The sequence below is a fragment of the Perognathus longimembris genome, chromosome 25 (genome assembly GCF_023159225.1).
Source record: "Perognathus longimembris pacificus isolate PPM17 chromosome 25, ASM2315922v1, whole genome shotgun sequence".
Classification (NCBI taxonomy): domain Eukaryota; kingdom Metazoa; phylum Chordata; class Mammalia; order Rodentia; family Heteromyidae; genus Perognathus; species Perognathus longimembris.
Window position 1 is genome coordinate 13,060,218 of NC_063185.1, and position 14,947 is coordinate 13,075,164.

At 48.9% G+C, this 14,947-nt stretch overlaps 1 protein-coding gene across 1 annotated transcript; it reads left to right on the forward strand.

Moving 5' to 3' along the window:
• The first annotated feature begins 659 nt into the window (after positions 1 to 659).
• Positions 660 to 13,346, forward strand: LOC125341816 (proton-coupled amino acid transporter 3-like). The gene is made up of 8 exons (XM_048333897.1): positions 660 to 748; positions 1,394 to 1,489; positions 2,859 to 2,943; positions 3,618 to 3,836; positions 4,951 to 5,049; positions 6,473 to 6,639; positions 10,361 to 10,530; positions 13,078 to 13,346. The coding sequence occupies exons 1-8, from the start codon at positions 708 to 710 to the stop codon at positions 13,344 to 13,346; spliced, it is 1,146 nt and encodes a 381-aa protein (XP_048189854.1). The 5' UTR covers positions 660 to 707.
• The last annotated feature ends 1,601 nt before the right edge of the window (positions 13,347 to 14,947 follow it).

The window sequence follows — 14,947 nt, forward strand, 5'->3', positions numbered from 1 at the left end:
TAGCTACTCAGGAGGCTGAGAGCTGAGGGTGATGCTTTGAAACCAGTCCAGGCAGACAAATCTGGGAGACTCTTATCTCCAATTACCCAGCACACACACACACACACACACACACACACACACACACACACAAAGCCACAAGTGGAGTTGTGACTCAAACGGTAGAGTGCCAGCCTTGAGAGAAAGAAAGAAAGGAAGGAAGGAAGGAAGGAAGGAAGGAAGGAAGAAAACAAGCAAGAGCATGAGGCCCTGAGTTCAAACTCCACTACTAGCACAAGAAATACTGAGAGAGGTGGGGGGGGAGACAGACAGAGAAGGAGGAAGGGAAGGAAAAGAGAAAGAAAGAGAAAGAAGGAGGAAGGAAGGGAGGGATGGAGGGAGAGAGAGAAAGAAAGGAAGAAAGAGAGACAGAGGGAAAGAAAGAAAGAAAAAGAAAGAAGGAAGAAAGAAAGAGGGAAAGAGAGAGAAGGAAAAAGAAAAGGGAAAGGGCAGGGGAAATGAAAGGAAAAGGGAAAGGGAAAGGGAAAGGGAGAGGAGGGAGAGGGGGAGGGAGAGGGAAAGGCAGGACAGAAGCCCTGGGCATGTGCTCTCCGCGCAGCGCCAGGGCAGCGTGGGCCTCTCTCTGGCTCTCCCTGGCTCTCCTCCCGTCCTCTCTCCAGGTGGGGCCCATCAGCCTGCTGGCCATCGGGGTCCTCACAGTGCACTGCATGGTCATCCTGCTGAACTGCTCCCACCACATCACTCAGAGGTCAGAGTCCTGCCGCCCCAGCACCCCGGCACTGGCCATCAGTCAGCCATGGGAGGGCTGTTAACACGTTTGTTTGATTTGTTTTTGACCATTGACCCAATAACAGGGGCCCTTTCTCTGGGCCTCCAGCCCTACTGCTCTGGATCTTACAGAGGGATCAGAAAGAATCTCAAGACCCTGTGTAGACCTGCAGGGAGCCGGCTAGGCGATCTTGTCAGGCTCCTGCTTTCGCTGAGCCTAACAGAACATCAGCCAGGGGCTGGTGACGCGGGCCTCTATAATCCTAGCTACTCAGGAGGCTGAGATCCAAGATGGCAGTTCAAAGCCAGCCCAGGGAAGGAAAATCCATGAGACTCTGATCTCCAATGAACCACCAGAATAAAATAAACTGGAAGTGGCTCTGTGGTAGAGCACTTAGCCTTGAGCAAAAGAGCTCAGGGATAGTGCCCAGGCCCTGAGTTCAAGCCCCATGACTAACCAAAGAAAAGAAGGAAAGAAAAGGAAGTAACATAATACTTTCTGCTAACACACACACACACACACACACACACACACACACACACACACGCACACGCACGACAAGTCAAGTCCAGCATAGATTAACAAAACCGTCTACATTACAACTTGGTTGTCCTATTCCTCTAGACTGCAGAAGACGTTTGTGAACTACGGAGAGGCCATGATGTACAGCCTGGAATCCTGCCCCAGCCCGTGGCTCAGGACGCACTCTATGTGGGGAAGGTAGAGGTCATCGTGGCATTGGTCACCATGACAACAGCATAATTCCCCCACTCCTCGCCTGTCCGGCCATCCCTTCTTGCACACACTTTAAATGCAAACGTTCTTTCCAGAAATTCTCAAACCGCAGAGGGAATCCTTCAACAAGCTCTTTACTCAAGAGGTCACCATTGACAGGTGCAAGAGGATCATACCTGTAATTCCAGCTACTGAGGATCTGAGGATCATGGTTCGAAGCCAGCCTGGGTAGACAAATCAGAGACTCTGATCTCTCAAGTAACCAGCAAAGAACTCACTGGAAGTAGAGCTGTGGCTCAGGTGGTAGAGCGCCAGCTTTGAGCCATAAAGCAGAGGGCGAGCGCCCAGGCTCTGAGTTCAAACACCAGGACTTGCAAGCGTGTACACACGTGCATACACACACACATATAGACACACACACACAATCACTGAAGTCTAATGGATAAATATTACTTTAGATTTTTTTCATTTACTCGTTTTCATATCAACATATATATTCAGATGAGCATATGTAATTTCCTTTATATATATTTTTTTCTTCTTTCTTTTTGGTGTTGGTCCTAGGGCTTGAACTCAGCTCCTGGAGACTGTTCCTGAGCTTTATTTCTTCAAGGCTAGCACTCTACCACTTCAGCCACAGCTCTACTTCCAGGTTTTGGTAGTTAATTGGAGATAAGAGTCTCACCGACTTTCCCACCCACTTCATCTGGCTTTGAACCACGATCCTCAGATCTCAGCCTCCTGAATAGCTAGGATGACAGGCGTGAGCCACTGGCACCGGCCTTTTGTTTTCTTCTTATACATTCCTTTCCTAATGTGGCTGTATGACATAGCACTTGATCATTTCCCACATGGTGAATGTCAAGCTTGTTTCTTTGCTTGATCAAAAGTTAATACAGGTGAGAAATGCAATTATATTACATGTACATTATGTAAAAATTGAACTATGTAACTTCAGGGTAGGGATGGGAGAGGGAGAATGGGAGAGAATAAAGGAAAAGGGTGATATTGATCAAGATGCATTATACTCATAACCTGACTTAGGGAATTGTAACCTCTTTGTACAACTACTTCAATAATAATAATAATAATAATAATAGAGCCAGGCACTGGTAGCTCATGCCTGGAAGCCTAGTTACTCAGAGGCTGAGATCTGAGGGTTGAGGCTCAAAGTCAACCAAAAAGCCAGAAGTAGAGCTGTGGCACAAGTGGTAGAGATCTAGCCAAAAAAATTAAAAGCTCAAGCACAGTGCCCAGGCCCTAAGTTCAAGCCCCAGAGCTAGCACTAGAAGCAAAAATACAAATAAAATAGTATTGAGGTTTGTTTTCCCCGTCTCTGCCTCTTGTTCCTCAGGTATGCAGTCAGCTTCATGTTAATCGTCACGCAGCTGGGCTTTTGCAGCGTTTATTTTATGTTCATGGCAGACAATTTACAACAGGTAAGGAGGCCTCTTCTTGGCAGATGGGGGATAAGGCAGAGCAGGGTCTCCGTCTAGGGTCTCACTAGCAAAGGCAAAGCATTTGAATCGTGGGAGGGGAGGTGGCCTTGTTTGTTTCTCACAGTCTAAATGGGAATTCAAGCTGGGAAAGTGGCTTAGTGGTAGAGTGCTTGCCTAGCATGCATGAAGCTCTGAGTTCGATTCCTCAGTAACCACATACACAGAAAAAGCCAGAAGTGGTGCTGTGTGGTTCAAATGGTAGGGCGCTAGCCTTGAGCAAAAAAAGCTCAGGGACAGTGCCCAAACCCTGAGTTCAAGCCCCAGGACTGGCAAAAAACAAACAAACAAACAAAAACTCAAAGCAAACCCAATGTAATAGCTCATGCCTGTCATCCTAGCTACTCAGAAGGCTGAGATCTGAGGATCGCAGTTCAAAGCCAGCCCAGGCAGGAAAGTCCATGAATCTTTTATCTCCAGTTAACTACAGAAGTGGAGCTGTAGCTCAAGCGTGAGCCTCCAGTGCCTGGCTTGCATCTCATTTTCACTACAAGTCTACCCCATGCAATATTTGGGATATACTTATACGAAAAGGCTGCCCGTTGATTCGCGGGGCTTGCAAGGGAAGCGGGCACCCCGCACTGTTGAGCTCCCTTGCGTCTCTTTGCTCTCCCTAGATGGTGGAGGAAGCCCAGACCACCTCCAACACCTGCCAGCCCAGGAAGGTCCAGGCACTGAGCCCCATCCTGGACATCCGCTTCTACATGCTGACCATCCTGCCTTTCCTGGTGCTGATGGTGCTTATCCAGAACCTCCGGGTGCTATCCATCTTCTCCACGCTGGCCAGCGCCACCACCCTGGGAAGCATGGCTCTGATCTTTGAGTATATCATCCAGGTCTGTGGGCCCGAGCCCACGGAAGCAAGGGCAGTGGGGGGGGGGGGGAAGGGAAGTACAAGGCCTCTGGAACCCCGGGAGAGGAAAATGAACACCCCCACTCTGAGCAGACCCTGCCAAGATGGCATCTAGGAACAAAAAGCTCCTTCAAACCAGGCACTGGTGGCTCACGCCTGTCACCCTAGCTACTCAGGAGACTGAGATCTGAGGATCGCAGTTCAAAGCCAGCCCAGGCAGGAAAGTCCATGAGATTCTTATTTCCCGTTAACCACCAAAAGGCTGGAAGTGGAGCTGTGGCTCAAGTGGTTGAGCACCAGCTTTGAAGTGAAAAAAAAAAAACCAACAACAACACACAACTAAGGGAGAGTGTCACAGGCATTGAGTTCAAATCCCAGCATGAACACAGGCGCACACACACACACACACACACACACACACACACGCCATTCATCATTACCAACATCTTTATCATTCTCATCATCATCACGGATAGGTTGAGTCACACTGACTCATTCCTTCTGTGTTTTGAGCCTTATGCAGAGCTGGGGATGTAGTAAGTGACAACATCCATGTATGCAAATAAATAGGATGTCTGCTCCCGCAAAGACGGCAATCACCCAGGGAGATTAACGCTGATTCAGTACCCCACAAAAATGGTAGCAATGGCAGGACACGTGCATAGGCGATGAAGAATTGGAGCTAGGTGATGCCACGTAGTTCACTTACAGGGCCTTCATCACAGTTCTGCTTTGGAAGAACTATGTTGACTGCCAATTTATGGATAACAAATTGATCCGGGGGCTGGGAATGTGGCTTCGTGGTAGAGTGCTTGCCTAGCATGCCATGAAGCCCTGGGTTCGATTCCTCAGCACCACATATACAGAAAACAGCCAGAAGTGGCGCTGTGGCTCAAGTTGGCAGAGTGCTAGCCTTGAGCAAAAAGAAGCTTAGGGACAGTGCCCAGGCCCTGATTGTCACAAAAATAAATGAGTGAATTAATTTTTATAAAATTAAGAATGGGTCTTAAGGTGCTCCACACACTGATGGGTCACCTCGGAGCCCAGGTGGGGTTTGGTATGACCTTGACAGGTGACCTTTCCTGTGCCTCTTCCAGGGCATCCCGCACCCTGGGACTCTACCACTGGTGGCCAACTGGAAGACCTTCTTGCTGTTCTTCGGAGCGGCCATCTTTGCCTTTGAAGGCGTGGGCATGGTGAGCTGAGCTGCGCCCATGAGCAGAGCCCCGGTGGCTGGCCGGGTTTCTTGATGTCTACTGTGCGGTCTTTCCTTCCTTCCCTCCCTCCTTTCTCCCTCCTTTCTTTCTCTCCCATCTTTCCTTCTTCCTTTTTTTCCTTCCCTCCGTTCCCTCTTTTTTCCTTTCTTCCTTCCTTCTTTTCTTCTCTCCTTTCTTCTTCTTTCCTCTCTTCCTTTCTTCCCTTTTATTTCTCCTTCCTTCCTTTGTTTCTTTTTTCTTTCCTTCCTTCTTCTCTTTCTTTCTTTTTTCTTTTTTGACAGTCCTGGGGCTTGAACTCAGGGCCTGAGCACTTGAGCACTGACCCTGGCTTCTTTTTGCTCAAGACTAGCACTCTACCACTTAAGCCACAGCACCACTTCCAGCCTTTTCTGTGTATGTGGTACTGAGGATTCGAACCCAGGGCTTCATGCATGCTCAGCAAGCACTCTATCACTAAGCCACATTCCCAGCCCCCTTTCCTTTCTTTCTCCCGTTTTCTTTTCTTTTCTTTCATTATTTATGTTTTTGGTGTTGGTACTGAGACTTCAACTCAGACCCTGGGCACTGTCCCTTAGCTTTTTCATGCAAGGCTGACACTCTACCCCTTGAGCCACAGCTCCACTTCCAGTCCTTTGCTATCTCATTAGCACTAAGAGTCTCAGACTTTCCCTGCCCAGGTTGGCTTGAAAATTTGATTGTCAAGAGCTTGGCCTTCTGAGTAGCTGGGATTACAGGTATGAGCCACCGGTGCCCAGAAGATACAGCATTTCTAAGAAAACCAAGGGTTTGTAGGAAACACAGGCAGGTACCTCTCATGGTGTGGGGAGAGCTGGCATTCAGGGCACCTCCTGCCCCTCACCCACCCTAACCCTTGAGGACTGAGGGAAATTTTACTCCGTAGAATGGTCCAGAAATAGAGAATGGGAGAAGCTGGTGGCACACGCCTGTAACCCTAGCTACTCAGGAGGCTGAGACCCAAAGATCACAGTTTGAAGCCAGCTTGGGCAGAAAAGTCCAGGAGACTCTTTATCTCCAGTTCACCGCCAGAAAAAGAACAAAGCTAGAAGTGGCGCTGTGGCTCAAGTGGTAGAGTACTAGCCTTGAGCAAAAGGAAGCCAGGGACAGTGCTCAGGCCCCGAGTTCAAGCCCCAGGACTGGCAAAAAAATAAAAATATAAATAACTAAATAAAGCTAGGGACAGCACCCAGGTCTTGAATTCAAGTCCCAGGACTGGCACAGAAAATGAGGAAAAGAAGAGAAGATGTTACGCGTGGCCTCATGGAAAGGCCTCTTCCTGACTCAGTTTACCCAGAGAACACAGCGTTAGGGATGGGGGGGGGAGAGCCGCATATTTATCATGGATCACGTGTTCGTTTTCTCGCTCTCATTTTTCCCCCTCCAGGTTCTGCCTCTCAAAAACCAGATGAAGAATCCGCAGAAGTTCTCCTTGGTTCTCTACCTGGGCATGTCCCTTGTCATCTTGCTCTACATCTGCCTGGGGACACTGGGCTATATGAAGTTTGGCCCGGACACAAGGGCCAGCATCACTCTCAACTTACCCAACTGCTGGTATGTCCCTGCCAGCCTGGGATGGGGGAGAGGAGGGGAGGGCAGAGACAGAGAACGTGAGATCCCAGCCTTACATTACCACTTGAGCCACAGCCCCACTTCCGGCCTTTTCTGCTTATGTGGTACCGAGGAATCGAACCCAGGGCTTCAGGCATGCTAGGCAAGCACTCTACCACTAAGCCACATTCCCCAACCCATCTGGCAGGCTCCAGGAAAGCATTTTAAGGCTGACAGGTTATGTGCATGGCCAGTACCTGCTGCTCTGACCAGGGCTGAGCTGGTACAGAGCAACAGGGGCACCAGTTAAGCAGGCGTGTAAGGTGCACACTCAAAGCTAATGGGCTTTGCCTCTGGGCTCTTACCTCACCTGGGACAGGTCTCCTCACATCCACCTTGTGTAAAAATGAAGAATAATACTAACGCCTGTTTGCATCAGTCAGAAATGGCTACATCCCAGCCGGGCACTGAGGCTCACCCCTGTCATCCTAGCTACTCAGGAGGCTGAGATCTGAGGATCCAGGTTCAAAGCCAGCCTGGGCAGGAAAGTCCATGAGACTGTTAATGTCCAACAAACCACTAAAAGCTGGAAGTAGAGCTTGTGGCTCAAATGGTAGAGGGCTGCATTTGAGCCAAAAAGCTCAGAGCATCCAGGACCTAAGTTCAAGACCCTGGTCCTGGCACGGCAAGAAAAAGTATTACTAATCCCAAAGCCACACCTCCTTGCTTACTTCTCTGCGCAAACCTCCTTCCATGAAGGCATGGCTGAGCTCACAGGGATGGGGCAGCATTTCCAGGAGGACACAGTGAGTCGCACCCTTTTCAGGAAACCCACAAGGCTTCCACCAGAAAAGGCGGGCGCCCTCCCTCCTCCGGAGCCAGCTCGCAGGGCGAGGCTGAGCCTTGCAGCACCGACACCCACCACAGCCTCTCCCTCGCAGACAGGTGGAGTAAGACGGGAAAGATGAGCCGGGCACCGGCGGCTCGGGGCTGTAATCGCAGCTATTCCGGAGGCTGAGATCTGAGGATCACTGTTCAAAGCCAGCCCGGGCAGCAAAGTCCATGAGACATTTCTTTCCAAGGAATCACCAAAAAAGCCAGAAGTAGAATTGTGACTCGAGTGGTAGAGAGCCAGCCTTGAGCACAAAAGCTAAGCCCCAGGACTAGCACAATATATTAGCACTTTAATACATATATTATATAGTATTACATATAAGTAATATATAGTATTACATATAAGTAAATATATATTATTTATAAATAATATATATTAGATTAGATGTCCTATACTAATATATTGTATAATATTGTATATCATATAATGTTATATAATATTCCAATCTTATTATAATATTGTACAATATATGTAATGATATATTGATATAAAATATATAGCAATTATTTATATATGTTTATATTGTATGTATGTTATACATATACACATGAATACATATATTATATGCATGTATATATTATATACATATTGTATACATGTATGTATATTATACACATGTATATGATATAGTGCATGCATATTATAACATATTATATCATATACATGTATGTAATAATACATATATACGTGTGTATAATATACATGTATATAATACACATATTATATACATGCATGTATTATAGACATTACATATACATGTGTATGACATATACATGTATATAATAGATATATATATTATATGTATTATATAATATGTTACATATATAACATATTATGTTATATTGTATAGACATGTTATATATGTGTATATAATATATGAATATGTATATATTATATACATGTGTGTTATATATGTGTATAATATAATCTATTATATGTAGAATATATTTATTACACTATATAAATATTATACGTGTATTTATGTATATAATATTTTATATATAAGCTTGGGAAATCAGTCCTAGGCTGTTGTTCTGCGTCCCTGCAGCCTCGGGCTTGCTGCTGAGTGGCGCGTTCCCTTTAGAAAATTCCAGTGCTATGACACTGGTCAGACCTCCCCAGCCTGACCCGCCTCCGCTACACCCGGGAAACGACCAGCTGACATCAAGGATGTGGAATGTCTTTGAAGCTGTGTCTTATTTTACACAAGTAATGTGTCAGCCTGCTACGGCTGTCTTATTCCGGGCTACATGAGCTTCCTCTAGCCTCCTCCAATGGAGCCCGCTCCTTCCTGACTTCACACTAGAAAGCCTAAGTGGTATCGATTTGCCCTCACCAGAGGGGGCCCTACTTGCCATGAAGTTCTGCAAGGAAACGCTAATATAAAAAATAATAATTGTCCCTTCTAATAATACCAGGCTGGGTGCAGTGTCTCATCTCTGTAATCCCAGCTGCTTGGGAGGCAGAGATGGGGAGGATCGTGGTTGGAGGCAAGCCAGAGCAAAAAGTTTGTGAGACGCCATCTCAACCAGTAAGCGCAGTGTGGTTAGTGCATGCCTGTCCTTGAGACCCCATCGGGGGTTAAGTAGAAGGAACACAGTCTGAGACCAATCCTGAAGGGTCGGGGAGGGAACCACAAGGCCCTCTCTCTCTCTAGAAGACAAGTATCGGAGGCAAAAGAGTGTGGCAGTGTGGCCCAAGGGTTAGAGCACCTGCTTAGCAAGTGTGAGGTTGAGTTCAAACATTAATACATTAATGCTGTGTGCATGAGGGAGAGACACAGCAGAGAGAGAGACAGACAGACAGACAGAGACAGGAGAAAAACATCAGCAACTCAAGAAAATAAAATCAAGAGTGTTAACAAATAGTTCACCATAGGCAAAATTTTTCAAGCAGCCCCTTTTTAATATTTGAAAGTATACTTAAGGGCTGGGAATATGGCCTAGTGGCAAGAGTGCTTGCCTCGTATACATGAAGCCCTGGGTTCGATTCCCCAGCACCACATATATAGAAAAGGCCAGAAGTGGCGCTGTGGCTCAAGTGGCAGAGTGCTAGCCTTGAGCACAGAGAGACTCAGGGACAGTGCTCAGACCCTGAGTCCAAGGCCCAGGACTGGCAAAAGAAAGAAAGAAAGAAAGGAAGAAAGAAAGAAAGAAAGAAAGAAAGAGAGAGAGAGAGAGAGAAAGAAAGAGGAAGGAAGGAAGGAAGGAAGGAAGGAAGGAAGGAAGGAAGGAAGGAAGGAAGGAAGGAAGGAAGGAAGGAAGGAAGGAAGGAAGGAAATGAAAGTATACTTAAAAAGTAGAAATTATCCAAGTACTGGTGGCTCACGCCTGTCATCCTAGCTACTCAGGAGGCTGAGATCTGAGGGTCATAGTTCAAAGCCAGCCTGGGCAGGAAAGTCCATGAGACTCTTCAGTTAACCACCAGAAAACTGGAAGTGGCACTGTGGCTCAAAGTGGTAGAGCACTAGCCTTTAGCAAAGAAGTTCAGGGACAAAGCTTAGGCCCTGAGTTCAAGCCCCGGGACACACACACACAGACACACACACACACACACACAGTCTCATCAACTGTAACCAGGATTACAGGCATGAGCCACTGATGCCTGGCTGCATTTGGAACTGTGAAATTGATCTATGCAGGTAGGACCTTTAAAAACAAACAAATTGAGAGAAGAAAGAAGCATAATGGAGTCCTGGGTTCCATCGTACCACCTTAGCATGGGCTCCCGTGGGCTTCCGGCCCCGGAATCCCCGTGGCCCAGGACAGAGCCAGTTTCCACCCGGCCCCTCGGCCAGCACCTCTGGTCCCTCTCCCTGTCTGCCCTCAGGCTCTACCAGTCGGTGAAACTGATGTACTCCGTGGGCATCTTCTTCACCTACGTGCTCCAGTTTCACGTCCCGGCTGAAATCATCATCCCCTTCGCCCTTTCTCACGTGTCCGAGAGCTGGGCGCTGTTTGTCGACCTCACAGTCCGCACTGCCCTGGTCTGCCTCACCTGTGAGTTAGCCAGAAGATACTCCTTGCCCGGAACCAGGGAGCTGCTCCCCGGGGGGGGGGGGGGCGGGTGGGACCCAGGGACCCCCCCCCCGCCCCAAACACCCTATCATTTTTCAATCAACTACTCAGGAGGATGGGATTTGTGGGTACAGGTTGGAGGCCAGTCTGAGTGTTAAAAGTCTATGAGATTCTTATTTTGCTTTTTTCTTTTTGCCAGTCCTGGGGCTTGAACTCAGGACCTAGACACTGTCCCTGAGCCTTTCTGTGCTCAAAGCTAGCACTCTACCACAGAGCCACTTCCAGCCTTTCCTGTGTATGTGGTGCTGAGGACTCGAACCCAGGGCTTCATGCACGCTAGGCAAGCACTCTACCCCTAAGCCACATTCCCAGCCCTTATCTATGAGATTCTTATCTCCAATGAACCAAAAAGCTGGAAGTGGAGGTGGGGCTCACGTGGTTAAGAGTTGTCAGCCTTGGGTATAAAGAAAAGCCACATCAAAGCCAGGTGCCCATGGTTCACACCTGTCATCCTAGCTACTCAGGAGGCTGAGATCTGAGGATCGTGGTTCCAAGGCAGCTGGGGGAAGACAAACGTGGGAGATTCTTATCTCCGATGAACCACCAAAAGGACTGAAGCGGAGCTGTGGCTCAAAGGGATAGAGCACCTTCCACATGTGTTATCCTAGCTCCCGCCATGCCAACCACAACCCCAACGATACAGCCAAGACTCCCAGCCAGCTTGCCTTATTCCGTGTCTCTGACAAAGCTGGCTTTGTGGAATGGGCCAAGAAGCCTTGTGTCTGGGTTTGAATCTAGTTGCTTTCTGGAGAGACTTGCCATAGCTCCCAGAGATGTCTCTGACATAATGTGAGAGAGGGCGGTGGGAAAACCCTACATCCCGAAGCCCATGATGGAATTCTGGCTCATCCTATCTCGGAAGATCATGCTGACCTGTCCCAACTCGATCTCAATCTTTTTTTTTTTTTAATTTTATTTTATTTTGGTCCTGGGGCTTGAACTCGAGGCCTGGGTGCCATCCTTAGCTCTCTGTGTTCAAGGCTAGCATGCTACCACTTTAAGCCGCAGCTCCACTTCCAGTTTTCATTGGAGAGAAATGTCCCAGGGACTTTCCTGCCTGGGCTGGCTTTGAACTAGGATCCTCAGATCTCAGCCTCCTGAGTAACTAGGAAGACAGACATGAGGCACTGGCTTGATTTCAGCTCTTCTAAGAGTTGTGGCCTAGAATCTGCATCCCTTTGGGAAGATGGTGGCTTCTGAGCAGATTGACGCGTGTGGGGTAATCTTATCGAGAGCTACAGCCGAAAGCCATTGTGTGCCAGCCCGAGCAAGCGCCCTGCGGGTCACCACGAGCAGGCCCGGAAGGCTTCACTCACCCGGCACAGTATGATGAAGCCATGTCCGATGACTTTGGGGAAGCAGTACAATAAAGGAACACCTCGGACGCCCCTGAGCTCCAGGATGAACCCCCATCACACTCCTGCCCCGCTGGACACCCCGAGGCCCGAGCTGCCCAGTTCTAGATGGAGCCCCTGGACTGATCAGCTCATGGGATGCTCTGTCATGCCTGGCTTCCCCCTTCAAGCCTGTCAGCCCCACGGGCGCTGCTGGTGGAATTCCACTCGGCAACGACGAGGCCAGAACCTGCCTGTCCCCACCCTGTGAAAATGATCTCAAGAGAAGCTTCTCATGCTACTATTACCCCCAGGATGTGAGGGGGAAGCCTTAAAGATTCTTTCGAAAGAAAGAAAAAGGTGGCTGGGGATGTGGCTTAGTGGTAGAGTGCTCGCCTCGCATGCATGAAGCCCTGGGTTCGATTCCCCAGCACCCCATATATAGAAAAAGCTGGAAGTGGCGCTGTGGCTCAAGTGGCAGAGTGCTAGCCTTGAGCCACAGAGAGGCTCAGGGACAGTGCCCAGGCCCTGAGTTCAAGCCCCAGGACTGGCAGAAAAAGAAAAAGAAAAATGGAAACGAGGGTGTGGTTCAAGATGCCCCAGTTCTGACAAGCCAGGTGGTGAAAAGGAAATCCAAACTCTCTCTGGGATCCGTGAAAGCCAGCCGAGAAAAAGTGTGACATCACCGGCAGGTCATTATTCAACCATGTGCTCCCCGAGAATAAAGATGTGCCAGGGTCTGCTTCAGAGGCCTCATTGTAGCCGCTGCCAAGTCTGCCCAGCCTCACACGGTGTGCCACACCAAGAGCAGGCCGGTGATTGGCATGGGAACCGGGCAGCAGTCTCGTGCCTTGCAGGGGAGAAGGATGGCTGGCTTCCACACCGCCCGGCAGCGCTTTCCATGAAGAGAGCAGGAGCCTCCAGTGTCATCCATCCGTGTGCGGCCGGCATGAGAGTCTCCCCGTTTTCTCTGCCCTGGCCTGGCTTTGCACCTCCATCCTCAGATCTCAGCCTCCTGAGTAGCTAGGGTGACAGGCGCGGGCCACCGGTGTCTGCCCAGCAAGGGCAGGCTGTCTGCTTGCCGGAAGCGGTGATTTTCTCATGCTCACCCCCCTCTCTCCCTCCCCTCGCGCAGGCGTGCTGGCCGTCCTGGTCCCGCGCCTGGACCTGGTCATCTCCCTGGTGGGCTCGGTGAGCAGCAGCGCGCTGGCCCTCATCATCCCGCCCCTGCTGGAGATCACCACCTTCTACTCCGAGGACATCAGCATCATCACCATCGCCAAGGACGTCCTCATCAGCATCCTGGGCCTTTTGGGGTGTATATTTGGGACCTACCAAGCCCTCTACGAGTTGGCCCAACCCAACTTCTTTTCCGGAGCCAACTTTACTGGCGTCCACGCATAATTATCTATTTATAATTCTACCGGACCCCTGTCCCCGCCCATCCCACATGCGATTTCCAATTGGATGCTATATATATATATATATACATACATACATACATCAAACTCTGGCCTCTATCTATAATGAATGCTTCCTTTGTCTTTCCCAAGGAGGAATGACACAAGGAGCCTGTTAAGTTGCACCTGTTTGGATTTATGTTATTGTTGTTGGTGAGCTCAGGGCCTGGGCGCTATCCCTGAACTCTTTCAGCTCAAGGCTAGCGCTCTACCACTTTGAGCCACAGCTCCACTTCTGGTTTTCTAGTGGTTTATTGGAGATAAGAGTCTCTCAGGACTTTCCTGCCTCGGCTGGCTTCGAACCATGATCCTCAGATCTCAGCCTCCTGAGTAGCTAGGATGACAGGCGTGAGCCACGGGTGCCCATCTACCTTTCTGGGTTTTAGATCTCTTTTGTATCTCTCCACCAAAATCTTCATACAGTCAGTCATTCATGCCATGAGCTTCACATAAAAGAAAGAAGGGGTGCCACTGGCCCCAACATCCCCGCCAAGGGATACGTGTGAGAGAAACTGCTGCCTTTATGGCAGGTGCTGACCTAAACTGTGCTGTACCACATTTAGAAAAGTCTCTCTTGGCTCACATCTATAATCCTGGTACAAAGCCAGGATCTGGGCGATGGATGACTCGGGGGAGAGAAGCCCAGATAATGGCAGCTCAAGATAAGAGCAGGAGAGCTGTATCCTAGCCTCATCTTGGGTCTCCCCTGTCCCCTCCCCCCAAGGCGTTTCTCCCAATAGCACAAAGGACCAGGAACGGAAGCTGAGTTAGAAAGATTTATTGCCATGTGAAGTTTCAAGGTGGGGGTGGGGGGGAGGGGGAGACAGACAAATCCAGGAAAGCCTGACGTCACCTCCATCCTCTCTTTAACTGGCATCCTGCTTGCACAAAACAGCTTCTGGGGATCCCTCCCCTTAGCACCATTCCCTTTGTGTTGTCTAGGGCTCAGAGGCTGGCAGGCAGCTCGAAGCTCTGAGAAAGCATTTAAGCTCTCTTGTTGGGGCCTGGTCCCCATGGAGGCAGAATATGTGCCAGGGAAGTTATCTGAGACTAGTAAAGCCTTTTTTTGACCTGCCCTAAGTGTACAAAACACAAAAAGATAGTAATTGCCAATTACTTTTTGTTAAAGATTTCATATAAAAAATGTGGGAAATTGGCCTTTCTATAGGGGAAAAAAAAAGCTTTTTTTGAGGACAACTTTGTTATTCTCAAAACGGCAGCCAAAATGGCAGCCGGAAGGGATGGATGGACAGACTAGACGCACCAGGAAAAATCACATCCTCACCTTGACAATGACCTTGAGCACCGGACACAGGGCACAGGTGATTTTATTTGTTTATTTGGGGATGGGGGAGGGATATTTATCCTGGCTATGAGATATGCAGTGTTTAGCACGGAAGAGCGAGTGGAGGCCAGAGGCCGGAGGCCGCTCACTTCTGTCTCTTTCGTGGTTCTGTTGGCACACTTGTGTTAGTAAAAAGCATTCAAGTCCCCTGGCGTCACCCTAAATATTAATCTCACAAAAGAGGGGACACCAGTGCCTGG